Below are 15,802 nucleotides of genomic sequence, written 5' to 3'. Positions count from 1 at the left end.
TTTAAGAATGATGGAGGCCACTGTGTTCTTGGGGACCTTCAATGCTGCAGACATACTCTTCCCCAGATCTGTGCCTCGAGACAATACTGTCTCTGAGCTCTACAGACAATTCCTTTGGTCTCATGGCTTAGTTTTTGCTCTGAAATGCACTGTCAACATTAGGACCTTATATAGACAGGTGTGTGCCTTTCCAAATCATGTCCAATAAATTGAATTTACCACATGTGGACTCGAATCAAGTTGTGGAAACATCTCAGTGATGGTCAATGGAAACAGGATGCACCTGAGTTCAATTTCGAGTCTCATAGCAAAGGGTCTGAATACTAATGTAAATAAGGTATTTCATAATTTTTTTCTGTAAATTAGCAAACATTAAAAAAAAGAAGTGCTTTGTCATTATGGGGTATTGTGTGTAGATTGATGAGGGAAAAAAATAATTGAATCCATTTTAGAATAAGGCTGTAACGTAACAAAATGTGGAAAAAGGGATGGGGTCTGAATACTTTCCGAATGCACTGTATATAAATATCACAAACAATCTCCAGTTGCTCTGAGAGGACCCATGTCATGTGTGAAAACACCAATAACTACTCATTGCTACCCTTGCTCTCCATTCATTTCCTGATTCAGAACTCAGAGGCACTCATGGCCTTTTCTCCTTCCTTACCGATGTAATTGAAGAAATTGATTTAATTTTACTTGCAGTGTGTAACCATCATCCAATGATTGTGGCCCACAGACTAATGGTTCCCTCAAGGAGAACTCATTATGCTGAAAGCATCGAGTCTATCTAAAGGATGAATATGAGAGTGATGAGAAGTAGGGTGACAAATTATATAGTGCTAGTTATTGCCGCCATCTAGCCTCGTACGGTAGCAATGGTGGGTTTGACAGCACGTCAAATGGAAAGACATTGGAATATATGTACTGTAAAGCCCATTGCACATATTTCCCACCCCTACTGTCAGTATATCAGTTTATATTACTAAAGAATGATTTGTTACATCTCTCCACTTTGGCATCAATTCTACAGATTCAAAGGCTTAACTTTGGCTAATATCCTTATGGACTGGCCTGTGGTTTTTCAGCATCTACATTATACAGTAGCTTCCATTGTTTAGCCTGTATCTCTACGTTACAGTACTGCTCCACCAGAATGTAATGACCTTACTGTACAGCCGTGGCAGCTCTACAGGCCCTTTTGGCTGACTTCTCCTCGTGTGTTTTGCTTTCTCATAAAAGCAGAGGGCCAACTAGTGGCAGACAGAACAGAGAGGCCTCTGTGAAGTGTAAAGCATTCCAAGCCGCGACCTCTGGCTGTGACCCGAGTGTTAATCACCGCTACAGCGAGAACGGCCACCATTGGCCTCCACTAACCCCCCCTTGCCCCTCTCACGCCCTCCCCCACCCACCACACTAATCACCCACCATCCCCCTTTGCTCAGGGGCAAGCTGTTGTTCGCCCACCCGGCCCTGGCCCGATGGAGGCTTCTCTCTGGCGGTCTTTTTTTTCTCTGACGGAGTGTGAAAGTGCTAAAGGGCCGTTGTGCCCTCTTGGCCTCCGTAGGGCCCTGACTGCCGTTTTGTGTTGTGTTGTGTTGTGTTTGTGCTGGTGTGATTAGCTCTCCGGCGTCCTCATCAACACCTCGCGTGACACACAAGGCAGCCCAAGTCACAGCCGAGTCAGACACACACACACACACACGGACTGAGGCGCACACACACACATTCACTTTATCACACACACACAGACACACGTGCACACACACGCACACACGCGCATACACACACACACGCGCGCACGCGCACACACACACACACACACACACTGGGGCTGCTGCAGGCAAGCGGAGCAGTGTGAGTTTCACTAGTCTGACTGGTCTAATTATATGGGGCTCTAATGAACTGTAATTACTGACATCCACGAGAGCCACTGAGCCAGTGTGGTTTAAAGGTGACTACTGTGGAGTAATTGGACTCGTTCAAAATGGTTTCTGTGCCCTGACTGATTTTCTATGCGCTGACTGATTTTTTTTCTATGAACTGACTGATTTCTATCCCACTCTGTTTCTCTGTTTTTCCCTTACAGTTTGATGGTGACAACATGTACATGAATGAAAATAACCAGGAGTTTCTCTCCCCAAATCAGGTGAGTTGGCATTTTTATTTTTGTTGATGAAACACCTGCTTCCTTTTTTATATGTCTGGACTAGAAAATGACCAGACATGCCTCGGATTTGATAAGGTCTCACGGTGGACTGAAACTAAAGCTACTATTCTACATTCAGGGTTATTAAAATCATAGCCTCAAGGTCCAGGGTATTGCTGGTTTTCTGATCCATACCTGGTTGTTCATTAATCGATTGTCATTAAATGGACAGAGATTCCACTCACATTGGGTAATATTTAGACTTGAGATCATCACGCTTAACTCATATTCTCACATTGTCTTCCATTAACATAAATGTATGATTTACGCGAAAGTCTGAGTTGCATGTGCTTATCTCAACTCTGAATTGGCCCGAAAGTGTTCAAGGTCTGAATCACTTCCTGATGAGAGGGAAATAATAAAACCAAACCAGTAGTGCTGGGGACCTTGAGGACTGGATTTGTGAAAGGGGGTCCTACATTATTGGGACTGAATGCATAAGCGTGTGTACTGTACCGCAGCTGGGCTAAAACACATGGGTTGCCATATGTTGCGTTTGAGCTGGGAGATTTGTTGAATTTCATTGTAAGCCTCACTGCCATACAAAGCAGGGAGAGGCACTTGTCCTTGTCAACTGCAATCACTTGAGTGGGCCAAGAATATCTCTATCAGATCACGCTGCACTGTTGTTCTAACTTATAGAGATGATCATACCTTAGAAACACAACATATAGAACAGAGTTTCTAAACTCAGAGGCACAACATTGTGAAACGTCTGGGAACGCTTGTAAAACAGACCAGGCAGACCAGGCCGGGGTTTGGGTTCTGAGATGTCAATGAGAGAAGTTCAACTACATAAGACATTGGCTCAAATCTAGGTTGTGCCTTTAGATTTCGAGAAAATGAACAACAAACGGAGAAAAAAGATCACATGTTATTACTCCAACCTCGTGAATGTGACAAACTGACACGTTTTCATTTTCATCCAAAACAACTTTATATCAAAGGAGTGCCTTTGATTTGATGGCCTGCACATACGCAGTTAGGCGCGAGACAGCAGTTAGACCCGATGATGTGTTCCTGCGCATGTGGCTAGCTAGCCAACGCCGCCATGACATCACCTACAAGCGTGATCGGGGATTTCTATTGGAGAAGCAGTTTCTGCCTATCTTCATACTGTACTTTGATATCCATTAGAAATTCCCAATCCTCTCCTGGCTTCAACTTCTCTATCATCTGTCTGTTGCATATCCTTTTACTGGAATATTATTTTACCCTTTATCCTTTTTACTATATTAAAATGCATTTGGGTCAGTGGTTCTGGGGGGGGAAAGAACCGACGCCTCCACACTGCCTGAAACTGCCTAGATCATCTCGCTGTAATGCCCCAACTGTATCTTCGGCTAATCGGGCACTATAATCTCCACTATCTATGGTAGTGGTTTCAGTTCGATCACTGTGATGAGTCATAAAAAAATGGGGTCAGATCTTCTGTCATGCCACTGTTCCCATGCGCATAGACCTGACCCCAGTTAGCTGAGAGCATAGCTCTCTCACTCTCACTATATAGCTATCGCTCTCCCAGTTAGCTCTCTCTCTCTCAATTCAATGGGCTTTATTGACATGGAAAACATATATTTACATTGCCAAAGCAAGTGAAATAGATTATAAACGGAAGTGAAATAAACAATAAAAAATGAACAGTAAACATTACACTCACAAAGGAATAGAGACATTTCAAATGTCATGGTATGCCTATGTTAACAGTTTAACTTCCGTCCCACTCCTCGCCCCAACCTGGGCTTGAACCAGAGACTCTCTGCACACATCAACAACTGACACCCACGAAGCATCGTTACTCATCGCGCCACAAAAGCCACGGCCCTTGCAGAGCAAGGGGAACAACTACTTCAGGTCTCAGAGCGAGTGACGTCATCCGATTGAAATGCTATTAGCGCGCACCACCGCTAACTAACGAGCCATTTCACATCGGTTACACCTGTATACATTGTTGTAATGATGTGCAAATAGTTAAAGGGAAAATAAATAAACATAAATATGGGTTGTAATTACAATGGGGTTTGTTCTTCACTGGTTGCCTTTTTCTTGTGGCAACAGGTCACAAATCTTGCTGCTCTGATGGCACACTGGTATTTCACCCTACAGATATGGGAGTTTATCAAAATTGGATATATTTTCAAATTCTTGTGGGTCTGTGTAATCTGAGGGAAATATGTGTCTCTAATATGGTCATACATTTGGTAGGAGGTTAGGAAGTGCAGCTCGGTTTCCACCTCATTTTGTGGGCAGTGTGCACATAGCCTGTCTTCTCTTGAGATCCAGGTCTGCCTACGGCGGCCTCTCTCAATAGCAAGGCTATGCTCACTGAGTCTGTACATAGTGAACGTTTTCCTTTTGGTTCTGTCACAGTGGTCAGGTATTCTGCCACGGTGTACTCTCTGTTTAAGCATTCTAGCATTGCTCTTTTTGTTAAAGTAATTATCTTTTTGAAAGTAATTATCTATTTGTTTTCTCATGATCTGGTTGGGTTTAATTTTGTTACAGTCCTGGGGCTCTGTTTGTGAACAGAGCCCCAGGACCAGCTTTCTTAGGAGACTCTTCTCCAGGTTAATCTCTCTGTAGGTGATGGCTTTGTTATGGAAGGTTTGGGAATCGCTTCCTTTTAGGTGGTTGTAGAATTCAACAGCTCTTTTCTGGATTTTGATAATTAGCAGGTATCGGCCTAATTCTGCTCTGCATGCATTGTTTGGTGTTTTACGTTGTACACAGAGGATATTTTTGCAGAATTCTGCATGCAGAATCTCAATTTTGTGTTTTTCCCATTTTATGAATTCTTGGTTGGTGAGCGGACCCCAGACCTCACAACCATAAAGGGCAATGGGTTCTATAACTGTTTCAAGTATCTTTAGCCAGATCTTAATTGGTATGTCGAATTTTATGTTCCTTTTGATGGCGTAGAAGGCCCTAAACATGTCTCTCAGGTCGTCTCTCAGGTCGTTCACAGCTTTGTGGAAGTTACCTGTGGCGCTGATGTTTAGGCCGAGGTATGTATCGTTTTTTGTGTGCTCTACGACAACGGTGTCTAGATGGAATTTGTATTTGTGGTCCTGGCAACTGGATCTTTTTTGGAACACCATTATTTTTGTCTTATTGAGATTTACTGTCAGGGCCCAGGTCTGACAGAATCTATGCGGAAGATCTAGGTGATAGATACTGCTGTATGCCCTCCTTGGTTGGGGACAGAAGGACTAGAACATCAGTAAACAGTAGACATTTGACTTCTCCATAGCTCTCTCTCTCTATTTCTCTATTTCACCCTTTCTTCTCTTGCTATTGGCCCTTATGTATTTCTCTCTTCTCTTTTTCTTTTGCTCTCCCTCCCCTCCCTATCTCATTTTATCTTTCCCCAGTTAGCTTTCTCTCTCCTTGCGCTCTGCCTCTCTCTCCCTAGTTATCTCTTTCCCACTCTTCGACTTGTCCTTTCTCTCTCTATATCCTTCCCCTATATCACCTTTTACCTATATATCTCTCCCTAGTTAGCTCTCTCTGTCTCCATCTATCTCTCCCCAGTTAGCTCGATCTGTCTCCATCTATCTCTCCCTAGATGTTTCCCCTCCCTCTTCTCCTCTCTCTCCCCACCTGCCTCTTTCTTTCCCCCCTCTCTCTTCTCTCTTTTCTCTCTCTCTCTCTGGCGACAGTCGAAACAGGGCTGATTAAAAGACAAGGTCAGGCCTCTGGCCCGGCCTCAACTAGCCCTTTGTCTGCCCAGGGTCACTCACGATCGTCGTGGCAACAGTGTACAATAGAGTAACCAGCAGAGAGTGTCCCTTTACTCCGGTCTCTCCTAGCACCGGATCGATACGGCACCAAGCAGGGAACATGAGCTGCATCCCAAATGGCACCACATTCCCTATATATATTGACCAGGGCCCATAGAGTTCTGGTTAAATGTAGTGCACTACATAGGGAATAGGGTGCCATTTGGGACTTAGCCCTGACATGAAAACCCTCCCCAGCTATTCCTCTAGACTGGACTAAATGCCTGTGAGCTTGACTTTTCTATTGTAGCTTGCTCCTGGAAGGCCCAGGGAGTGCTCTCTCTCTCTCTCTCTCTCTCTCTCTCTCTCTCTCTCTCTCTCTCTCTCTCTCTCTCTCTCTCTCTCTCTTCTCTCTTCTCTCTTCTCTCTTCTCTCTTCTCTCTTCCTCTCTCTCTCTCTCTCTCTCTCTCTCTCTCTCTCTCTCTCTCTCTGTGTAGACTCGAGTTAAAAACTCTTCCACTGAACTGAACTGAGGTAGAAGAATATGAAGATATTTTGTATGTATTAATTCTGTGTTAAAGGCCCACTGTTCTATTTACAGCCATTTCTGATCGTCAATTAAATTCCTGTTATATATTATATAGCCACTGATTCTTGAAAACATCACTTACAAATGCCTCATGGGCTTAGTACAACTGTCTAAACCCTTGAGTGGGCTTTTAAAAAAAAAAGACACTGTCATCCTCCATATGACCTTAACTACAGTAAATTTCCTTTTTATGCATTTCCACCATGATTTAAATATTTGTTTAGCATAATAGACGTTTGGGGAAATCGGTCGGAGAGAGAGTAGCAGGAATAATTATCTTAATGGAGGGACTGTTTGGATATGCAGCCGAAGTAGCTAGCGGAGATTATAATCTCGCAATTAGTGTAACAAGGTTTTATTGATTGGCCCTGTTGTAGCGCCACGGCTGCCAAGTGGTCCGCTGGTTCTACATGCAGAGCGAGTGTACCTTCGCCAGTCATTCCGTTCTAACACTACGGCACTACCGCATTCCTCGGCTTGGCTTCGCCTGCCTGTATGCGGTGCTGTATCTGGGCATTAGCAGCATCAAATAAAAACCCTTACGGATCATGATTTGGATGGCTCGTTTGAAAGGCCTGATGATGAAGTGAAGCGCATTTTCTCTGACTCACTGTAGTAAATTACAATTACAGTACCCCCGTTGATTTCTGTTTACAAGAGGCAGCCTCTGGCAATGTCTAATTTCAAGTTGGGGCTGCCTGTTTTCTTTTTGTACAAGTTGAAAATAGTTTAACTTTTTTTTGGCGCATTCCATGTTTTGTGTTGTTCGGCTTTGGCATAGTATAGGTTTCAGAATCGTGTTTTTCATAAAGAAAACGAACAGATCTGGTATTCACGAGACATTCACAGTGATTGTAATTGAAAACCATCTGCTTAGGTATTGGAGACACCCATGCCTTACAGCCTTCAACAGCTATCCACTCGTTTTTATCTCTGCACATGTTTCTAATGTAATGACACATTGTAGACTTTGTGCTCACTCTGATTATGATGTCACATTCCCGATGTATCTACTGGCACCGTATTCCATTTATAGTGCACTACATTTGACCACAGCACATAAGTCTCTGGTCAAAATGTGTGCACTATATAGGGAATGGGCTGCCATTTGGGATACGGTCCTAGAATTATAGGAGCTCAAGTTCATTTTCCTCATTTTTTTCTCCCCTTTCTAAATGAGATCGGTAATTCGCTAGTTGGCCGCAACCCAATCTCTGTCTGCGCGCCTGATTGGTCAAAATCTGTCTTGCGTGACTGACAGGAAATGCTCTGATTGGGGGAGACGGTATCATTGGATCGTTGTCTCTGATTAAAGCCGGTGCCGCCACAGTTTTTGTAAACTCCCGCCATTTGGGGATCCCCGTCTGTGCCCGCCGCCCCGGCCCTGCTGCTAGGAATTACCAGGCCGTCGCATTAGTTTGATTTACAGCTTCCTCCCGCTGTTTAGATTGGGTCTGGGACTGAGAGTGGCAGACTGAAAACCCTGCCCTCCCCCATCCTCTTCTCCTCCTCTACCCCCTCCACCTCTCTCTCTCTCTCCTCTCCCATATACTTCCCTCCTCTACCCTCCTCTCCTCTCCACTACTGCGCTCAACCACCCCTCCACCACCACCACTACCCCCCCACCTCTCTCTCGCTCCCTCCATCTTTTGTGAAAATGAAAACAAAGAGCGGGCTGCCAAAATATTTCTGTGGCCGTTCGCTGACGAAGCAGGGGCAGGAGACAAAGCGAAAAAGATGTGCAGGCATATTTGTTGCTGCAGCAAAAAGCTCCCCCTCTCGCTCTTTCTCTCTCTCTCTCGCTGTGGCCTTTTTTTTTTGAGTGATTTGGAAAATGGCTCCCTTTTTCACCCATTAAAAGCCTTCTGTTTGAAATAGTTTACTGACACGGGACTGCAAATAAATGCACAGCTGTATAGTTGTGTAAGGGCCCTTTGCTGTGCTGAGATGTCAATTTTCCATGTTGCCGTTAGGTGATCAAATTAATCTAATGGCAGCCTTAATGTGTTTTTGTAGGACTTTCAGAAAAACGGGTGTAGTCCCAAATGGCACCCTGTTCCCTAGTGCACTATTGTTGACCAGGACCCATAGGGAATAGGGTGCCATTTGGGATGCAACCCCAGTTGTTGATAAGGAACCAGTCATTCAGGATTGCATCAGATAATATTTTCCACCCTGTGCGTTGATAGATTTCTATTTACTGTTTGGGGTCGTAGAATGTTCTTAAATATGTTCATAGTTTCGCTTAATAACTACTAGTTTCACTTTAGTGAGACTTTTACACTAACAGCATCACATTAGATTCACAGCTAGTGTCATTTTACCTCAAAGCAGGTAAATACATCCAAACCTTGAATCGGAGTTATGAAGGGGTCTGTTATGGCCATAGAGTCTTCATCCCAAATGGCACCCTATTCCCTATGGGCCTTGGTCAATGGTAGTGCACTATTTAGGGAATAGGGTGCCAATTGGGACGTAGCTGTAGAGTGTGTGTACAATTATGGCTGAGGAATAAGTGGCTCATTCACAGTGGAGAGCTGTCCCCTCCCTCTGAATCTTGCAAAAACAATGGCACCATGGATTGAAACCCCAGATGTTTGCACCCGTTTTCAGCAGATGTGCCCATCGCCAATACACAGCCACATTGACTATTGACTCCAGGCCTGTAAGACTGGGAGAATAGGGAGACACTTAAGAACACAGTGATACCATGGTGGAAATGCTCGCTATTGTTGTGACTTGCTGTACTGTACAAGCAAGTACTGTACACGCATGCACACACACACACACACACACACACACACACACACACACACCACACACACACACACACACACACACACACACACATAAGCGATTGTCCACATGCAAAGTCATGTTTGCATGCGCATTTACACACACACACACACACACACACACACACACACACACACACACACACACACACACACACACACACGCCACCCAAACAATCACCAATATAATACACATTTGTGTGTCCACACAACTGTCCTGTCAGCGTCCTCATTGTCAGTTTCCACAATTGTCTATAAATGACTAAAGATCCACCAACTGTCTTTTCTGTGTTTTTTTATTCGCCAGACATAAAAAAAAACACGACAACAGCACAATTAGGCTTTGTCAGTCAGAATCAGAAACAGTGGCGTCATTGTTTTCGCACCACACCAGCGTTGACCTTCAATGTGAAAACAGTGTTTTAAAAAAAAGTGAAATTATAAAATAGAAATCCATATAAAAGAGCTGATGTCATTGGATTTGTTTATCGTGACGCGCGGTGCACGGAACTCGTCGGCCGCGTCCCAATTAGCATCCCGTTCGCTACATGGTGCACTACTTTTGACTGGGGCCCCAAAGGGCTCTGGTCAAATGTAATGCACTGTATCAGGGATAGGGTGGCATTTGGGACACTTCCATCGACTATACAGCAGCAGTAGCCCTGTTAAGCCTATCAGAAGAGACAGGGCAACCAATGAATAAAGTAAAAAGGATTCCTCCTCTGGAGAGAGATGGCTGCTCTCTATAAGAAGCGACAAGGGCGATACTGCAGAAATAATATGTGTGCCAAATTTGACTTTATAATGCTAAATGCCTCCTGTCAGGCAATAAGTTTGATTAAGGTCCTCATTTGAAATGTTGAAATCATATCTCCTCCCCCCTCCCTCCCACCTTGCCTTTCTTTGACCCCGTCCCCCAAGCCTGTCACCCACGTCAGTATCAGAGCGTGTGTCACAATCTCTCTCTAATTGACTCTTCAAAACCTGAGCTTTGTTTCTTTATCTGATCATTTGTTTTCTTAGCGTTTTTATTATTGCATTAGCGAAGATCGTGTTTGAGCTTACACAGTTCACACTGCGAAGCATCTGCACACAATCACTATCGGAGGGGTGAGCGAATTAACTGAACTCTCTTTCCACTGCATCAAGTCTGGGCTAAGAATACAATAGCGAACGCTTATTAAATCTAGAATCTATTTCTGCTAGCTAGGCTAACATCTGCCCCCATCATTCTCCAATTCAAATTCATCTAACTTTATTTGTTCTTTATTTGTCCATCTTCGTTAATCCCATTCCATTGTCTGCACAGTGTCTCATATCTCCCCAGTCTTCTCTGCGTTTCGTCTGGGAACGTTTGAACAACGTTTTGTTCCACTCCAGTGTACAGCAATAATGACCTGTTAGTGATGGGGTAGCCCCAACCTCTCTGAGCATCCTCTTCCAGTCAAATCAAAGTGTCATTAGAAGAGGGGAGAGAGAAGTAGAGAGAGACAAAGAGAGAGAAGGAGGAAGAGACACAGAGAGAGTTCTTTGTGTCGTTTATTATTGAATAAACCTAACTCCATGTAACCCCAGCATGTTGTGCAATAGCTCAGCCCCTCTAACTCTGCTGTTGTTGTGCCACTTCAAATTAGTCACTCCCGGGGCAGCCTTCTATCTTTGCCAAATGCATTAGTACGCCATTCAGAACTCATACCGCCTAGGGTTAAATGCAAATTATATCATTTCTGTCAGCCAATCAAATCAGAGTGACCCCACGACCCAGGAGATGAGTCCTGTGCGTAATGAAATATGACATGGCACAAAAGGCCTGATTCTAATCGCAACCGACATATGATCAGATGACTATGACCTCATGACCTTGGACGAGAAGTGAGGAGTGAGATGCTGGGAGACAGAGGGAGGAGACGGGAGGGGGGAGATGAGAGACGGAAAGAGGGGAGAGACAAGAGGAAGGGAAGAGACATAAAATAAATAAACGATTGCAATTAGCACGGTTGTTTTAGTCCATGGTTGTTTAGTAATCAACTCCTTTCTCTAGGATGAAATGGACCGTATCTGTGCTTAAGAAAAAGGGACATTTTGTCATTTTGTATCTGTCATCGCCTTTCATTCTTTAGGCCTTGTTAGCATTGCTGGGCATTGTCATATCTGAAATAGCCATAGCCAGCATTGTAGCTACTAGCTAGTTTTTTATGGCTATTATTTCCCAGATGAGCCCATGACACTGTGTTGGGGCTGGAGCAATGCCTCGCTTTCCTCCTCAGACAGAAACTTAGATCCACGCTTTCAGATTCCACAAATGTCCAAATAGTAACAGAGTGACGGGTAAATAATGCAGCTAGTCTGTTTGGAGAGAGAGAGATGGAGAGGAAGAGAGAGAGAGAGAGGGATGGGAGAGAGAGAGATGGAGAGGAAGAGAGAGAGAGAGAGATGGAGAGGAAGAGAGAGAGAGAGATGGAGAGGAAGAGAGAGAGAGAGATGGATGGGAGAGAGAGATGGAGAGGAAGAGAGACAGAGAGAGAGAGAGAGAGGGATGGGAGAGAGAGAGAAACAGAAAGAGAAACAGAGAGAGAGATCAATGGGATGGAGAGAGAGAGAGAGAGAGAGAGAGAGAGAGAGAGAGAGAGAGTAACCTGGGCCAGGCTCACTCTTTGTTATTCGAAGGAGGCTCTTTGTGGTGTGTTGATATCCGTGACATGATATTGTAGCAAAAGAACACAGCTGATGGCTTTAATTTAAGCCTGTATTATGGCTGGGAGAGAGGGACAGATAAACAGAGAGACAGAAACAAACAAAGGGGAGAGGGTTGTCCACGGTTTGAGCTGTCTAAACAGGACACACATGGACTTCTTAGCTCACAGTGTTGCTGTTGAGTTTCCAAAATGCAAAGTATGACATCACCCAGTCGTGGAGAAGGACTGTTCCATATCGTCATACAGTATATTGTCGGGTACATTATTTTCTCATAATTTGGCCCAATATCTGCACATGGAACAGACCACCCTTTAAAGTCAACAGGGGTGATGTAACCCCCCTCTACTATTGTCCATGGCATCATTTACGAGGCGTAAGCTTTCTATGAGGGGAATGTCAGCATGAACGAAAACGGATGAAGCACCCAAATTCTTCCCCAAGATAAACCTCCCTTCCCTCCTCCTTTCTTTTCTTGAAAAACAGGCCGTATGGAAGCGAGAGATAACTATGACTTTGTTTTCTGCGCTCTGGGGTGGGGTGGAAAGGGGAAGAGGGTGGGGGTGGGGTGTAAGCATAAATCACAATTTGACAAACCTCTTCCAATAGGCAGATAAGTGCACATTAGTGGTGAGGCAGATCTGTCATCATCATCACCCCACCCCAACGCCCCAAACCCCCTGTGCTGTCGGTCAGGCCCTCAGCTGAATCGCTGAGTAGGGAAGTCGAAAGTCTCCTCTCAAACTGTGTCGTGAGTGGAGGCGCTGCCTTGACATAGTTTTATTTTCCACTGACTCATCTAGTTAGCGAGGTGTATATAAGAACAGATAGATGGTATATACTGATGGAAATGGCTGAATTTAAATGGGGGGGGGGGGGGGGGGGGGTCTGGGGTTTGCCCCCACAGAAGGAAATATCTGCAATTGAAATGTCCATTTTGAAACAAAACAGTATATATAGTAAGCCTCATCCCCACTTACTGTAGCAGTTTTTCACAATAAACTTGAATCAAAACAAATTGTCAAGTAAAATGACATATAACATATCAACAATGAACTCATCACTCATAATCTTAATTTGTGTCCATGATAATACATTTATTGTGTATGATACAGACTTGATGTGGGGCTCAGTTGGTTAGAGCATGGCACTAGCAACATCAAGTTTGTGGGTTAAAATTCCGCGGGTACCCCCCATACGAAGATGCATGCACTCACTATTATAAGTCGCTTTGGATAACGCCGTCTGATAAATTACATATTATATATTACATTATGATTCAAGTTTCTTTCCTTCATTCCTTTGCATATACAGTGCATTCGGAAAGTATTCAGACCCCTTGACTTTTTCCACATTTTGTTATGTTACAGCCTTATTCTAAAATGTAATAAAAAAAAAAAAATCCTCATCAATCTACACACAATACCCAATAATGAAAATGCAAAAACATGGTTTTTGAAATGTTTGCAAAAGTATTAAAAAATAAAAACAAATATACCTTATTTACATAAGTATTCAGACCCTTTGCTATGAGACTCGAGATTGAGCTCAGGTGCATCCTGTTTCCATTGATCATCTTTGAGATGTTTCTACAACTTGATTGGGGTCCACCTGTGGTACATTCAATTGATTGGACGTGATTTGGAAAAGAAAGAAACACACCTGTCTATCTAAAGTCCCACAGTTGACAGTGCATGTCAGAGTAAAAATCAAACCATGATGTTGAAGAAATTGTCTGTAGATCTCCGAGACAGGATTGTGTCGAGGCACAGATTTGGGGAAAGGTACCAAAACATTTCTGCAACATTGAAGGTCCACAAGAACACAGTGGCCACCATCATTCTTAAATGGAAGAAGTTTGTTACCACCAAGACTCTTCCTAGAGCTGGCCGTCTGGCCAAACTGAGCAATCGGTGGATAATGGCCTTGGTCAGGGAGGTGACCAACAACCAGATGGTCACTCTGATAGAGATTGCGAGTTCCTCGATGGAGATGGGAGAATCTTCCAGAAGGACAACCTGCAGCACTCCACCAATCAGGCCTTTATGGTAGAGTGGTAGAGTGGCCAGGTGGAAGCCACTCCTCAGGAAAAGGCACATGACAGCCCTCTTGGAGTTCTCTGGTTTGAAGAAAACAAGATTGAACTCTTTGGTCTGAATGCCAAGCATCACGACTGGAGGAAACCTGGCACCATCCCTATGGTGAAGCATGATGGTGGCAGCATCATGCAGTGAGGATGTTTTTCAGCGGCAGGGACTAGTCAGGATCGAGGGAAAGATGAACGGAGCAAAGTACAGAGAGATCCTTGATGAAAACCTGCTCCAGAGCGCTCAGGACCTCAGACTGGGGTGAAGGTTCACCTTCCAGCAGGACAATGACCCTAAGGACACAGCCAGGACAACGCAAGTATCTTAATGTCCCAGCCAGCCAGAGCCCAGACTTGAACCTGATCAAACATCTCTAGAGAGCTCCTGAAAACAGCTGTGCAGCGACACTCCCCATCCAACCTGACAGAGCTTGAGAGGATCTGCAGAGAAGAATGGGATAAACTCCCCAAATACTGGTGTGCCAAGCTTGTAGCGTCATACCCAAGAAAACACGAGGCTGTAATTGCTGCCAAAGGTGCTTTAACAAAGTACTGAGTAAAGGGTCTGAATACTTATGTATGTAAATGTGATATTTCATTTTTTTTAAATTGCTTAGTCATTATGGGGTATTGTGTGTAGATTGATGATGAGTTTTTTTTTTATCCATTTAAAAATAAGGCTGTAACATAATAAAATGTGGAAAAAGTCAAGGGGTCTGAATACTTTTGAATGCACTGTATGTATTACCACAAGTTTGTGAAAATAAAATGTAAACCCATTGGCAGTACGTCCAATGGGCCTCACAACCGCAGACCAACCGCAATTTATTTAAATTGACTGATATCCTTATATGAACTGTAACTCTGTAAATCTCTCAAATTGCTGAATGTTGCATTTATATTTTTGTTCAGTATACTATTGAATCACTATTACTAAACTCAGCATAACAAGAAACGTCCCTTTTTCAGGACCCTGTCTTTCAAAGATAATTCGTAAAAATCAAAATAACTTCACAGATATTGATTGTAAAGGGTTTTAACACTGTTTCCCATGCTTGTTCAATGAACCATAAACAATTAATGAACATACACCTGTGGAATGGTCGTTAAGACACTAACAGCTTACGACGGTAGGCAATTAAGGTCACAGTTATGAAAACTTAGGACACTAAAGAAGCCTTTCTACTGACTCTGAAAAACACCAAAAGAAAGATGCCCAGGGTCCCTGCCCAACTGCGTGAACGTGCCTTAGGCATGCTGCAAGGAGGCATGAGGACTGCAGATGTGGCAATAAGTTGCAGTGTCTGTACTGTGAGCCCCTAAGACAGCGCTACAGGGAGACAGGATGGACAGCTGATCGTCTTCGCAGTGGCAGACCACGTGGAACAACACCTGCACAGGATCGGTACATCCGAACATCACACCTGCGGGACAGGTACAGGATGGCAACAACAACTGCCCGAGTTACACCAGGAACGCACAATCCCTCCATCAGTGCTCAGACTGTCCGCAATCTGGACTGAGGGCTTGTAGGCCTGTTGTAAGGCAGGTACTCACCAGACATCACCGGCAACAACGTCGCCTATGGGCACAAACCCACCATCGCTGGACCAGACTGGACTGGCAAAAAGTGGTCTTCACTGACGAGTCGCGGTTGTGTCTCACCGGGGGTGATGGCCGGATTCGCGTTTATCGTCGAAGGAATGAGCG

General features: G+C 44.1%; 1 protein-coding gene across 9 annotated transcripts in view; it reads left to right on the top strand.

The window, feature by feature from the left end:
* Nucleotides 1-15,802, top strand: part of LOC106565275 (TOX high mobility group box family member 2) — a 142,722-nt gene that overhangs the window by 68,824 nt on the left and 58,096 nt on the right. For 6 of the 9 annotated variants that reach the window (XM_045691418.2, XM_045691416.2, XM_014132206.3 and 3 more), the window contains one exon: nt 2,090-2,149. The exons of the other annotated variants lie outside the window; for them this stretch is intronic. In XM_045691418.2, the coding sequence (XP_045547374.1) occupies nt 2,090-2,149 (60 nt within the window). The remainder of the gene's footprint in view (nt 1-2,089; nt 2,150-15,802) is intronic. 9 annotated transcript variants of the gene reach the window in all.

The sequence above is a fragment of the Salmo salar genome, chromosome 12, assembly GCF_965601325.2.
Source record: "Salmo salar chromosome 12, fSalSal1, whole genome shotgun sequence".
Lineage (NCBI taxonomy): Eukaryota > Metazoa > Chordata > Actinopteri > Salmoniformes > Salmonidae > Salmo > Salmo salar.
The sequence above is the reverse complement of the archived record's forward strand: the minus strand, read 5'-3'. Positions and strand labels throughout refer to the sequence as shown.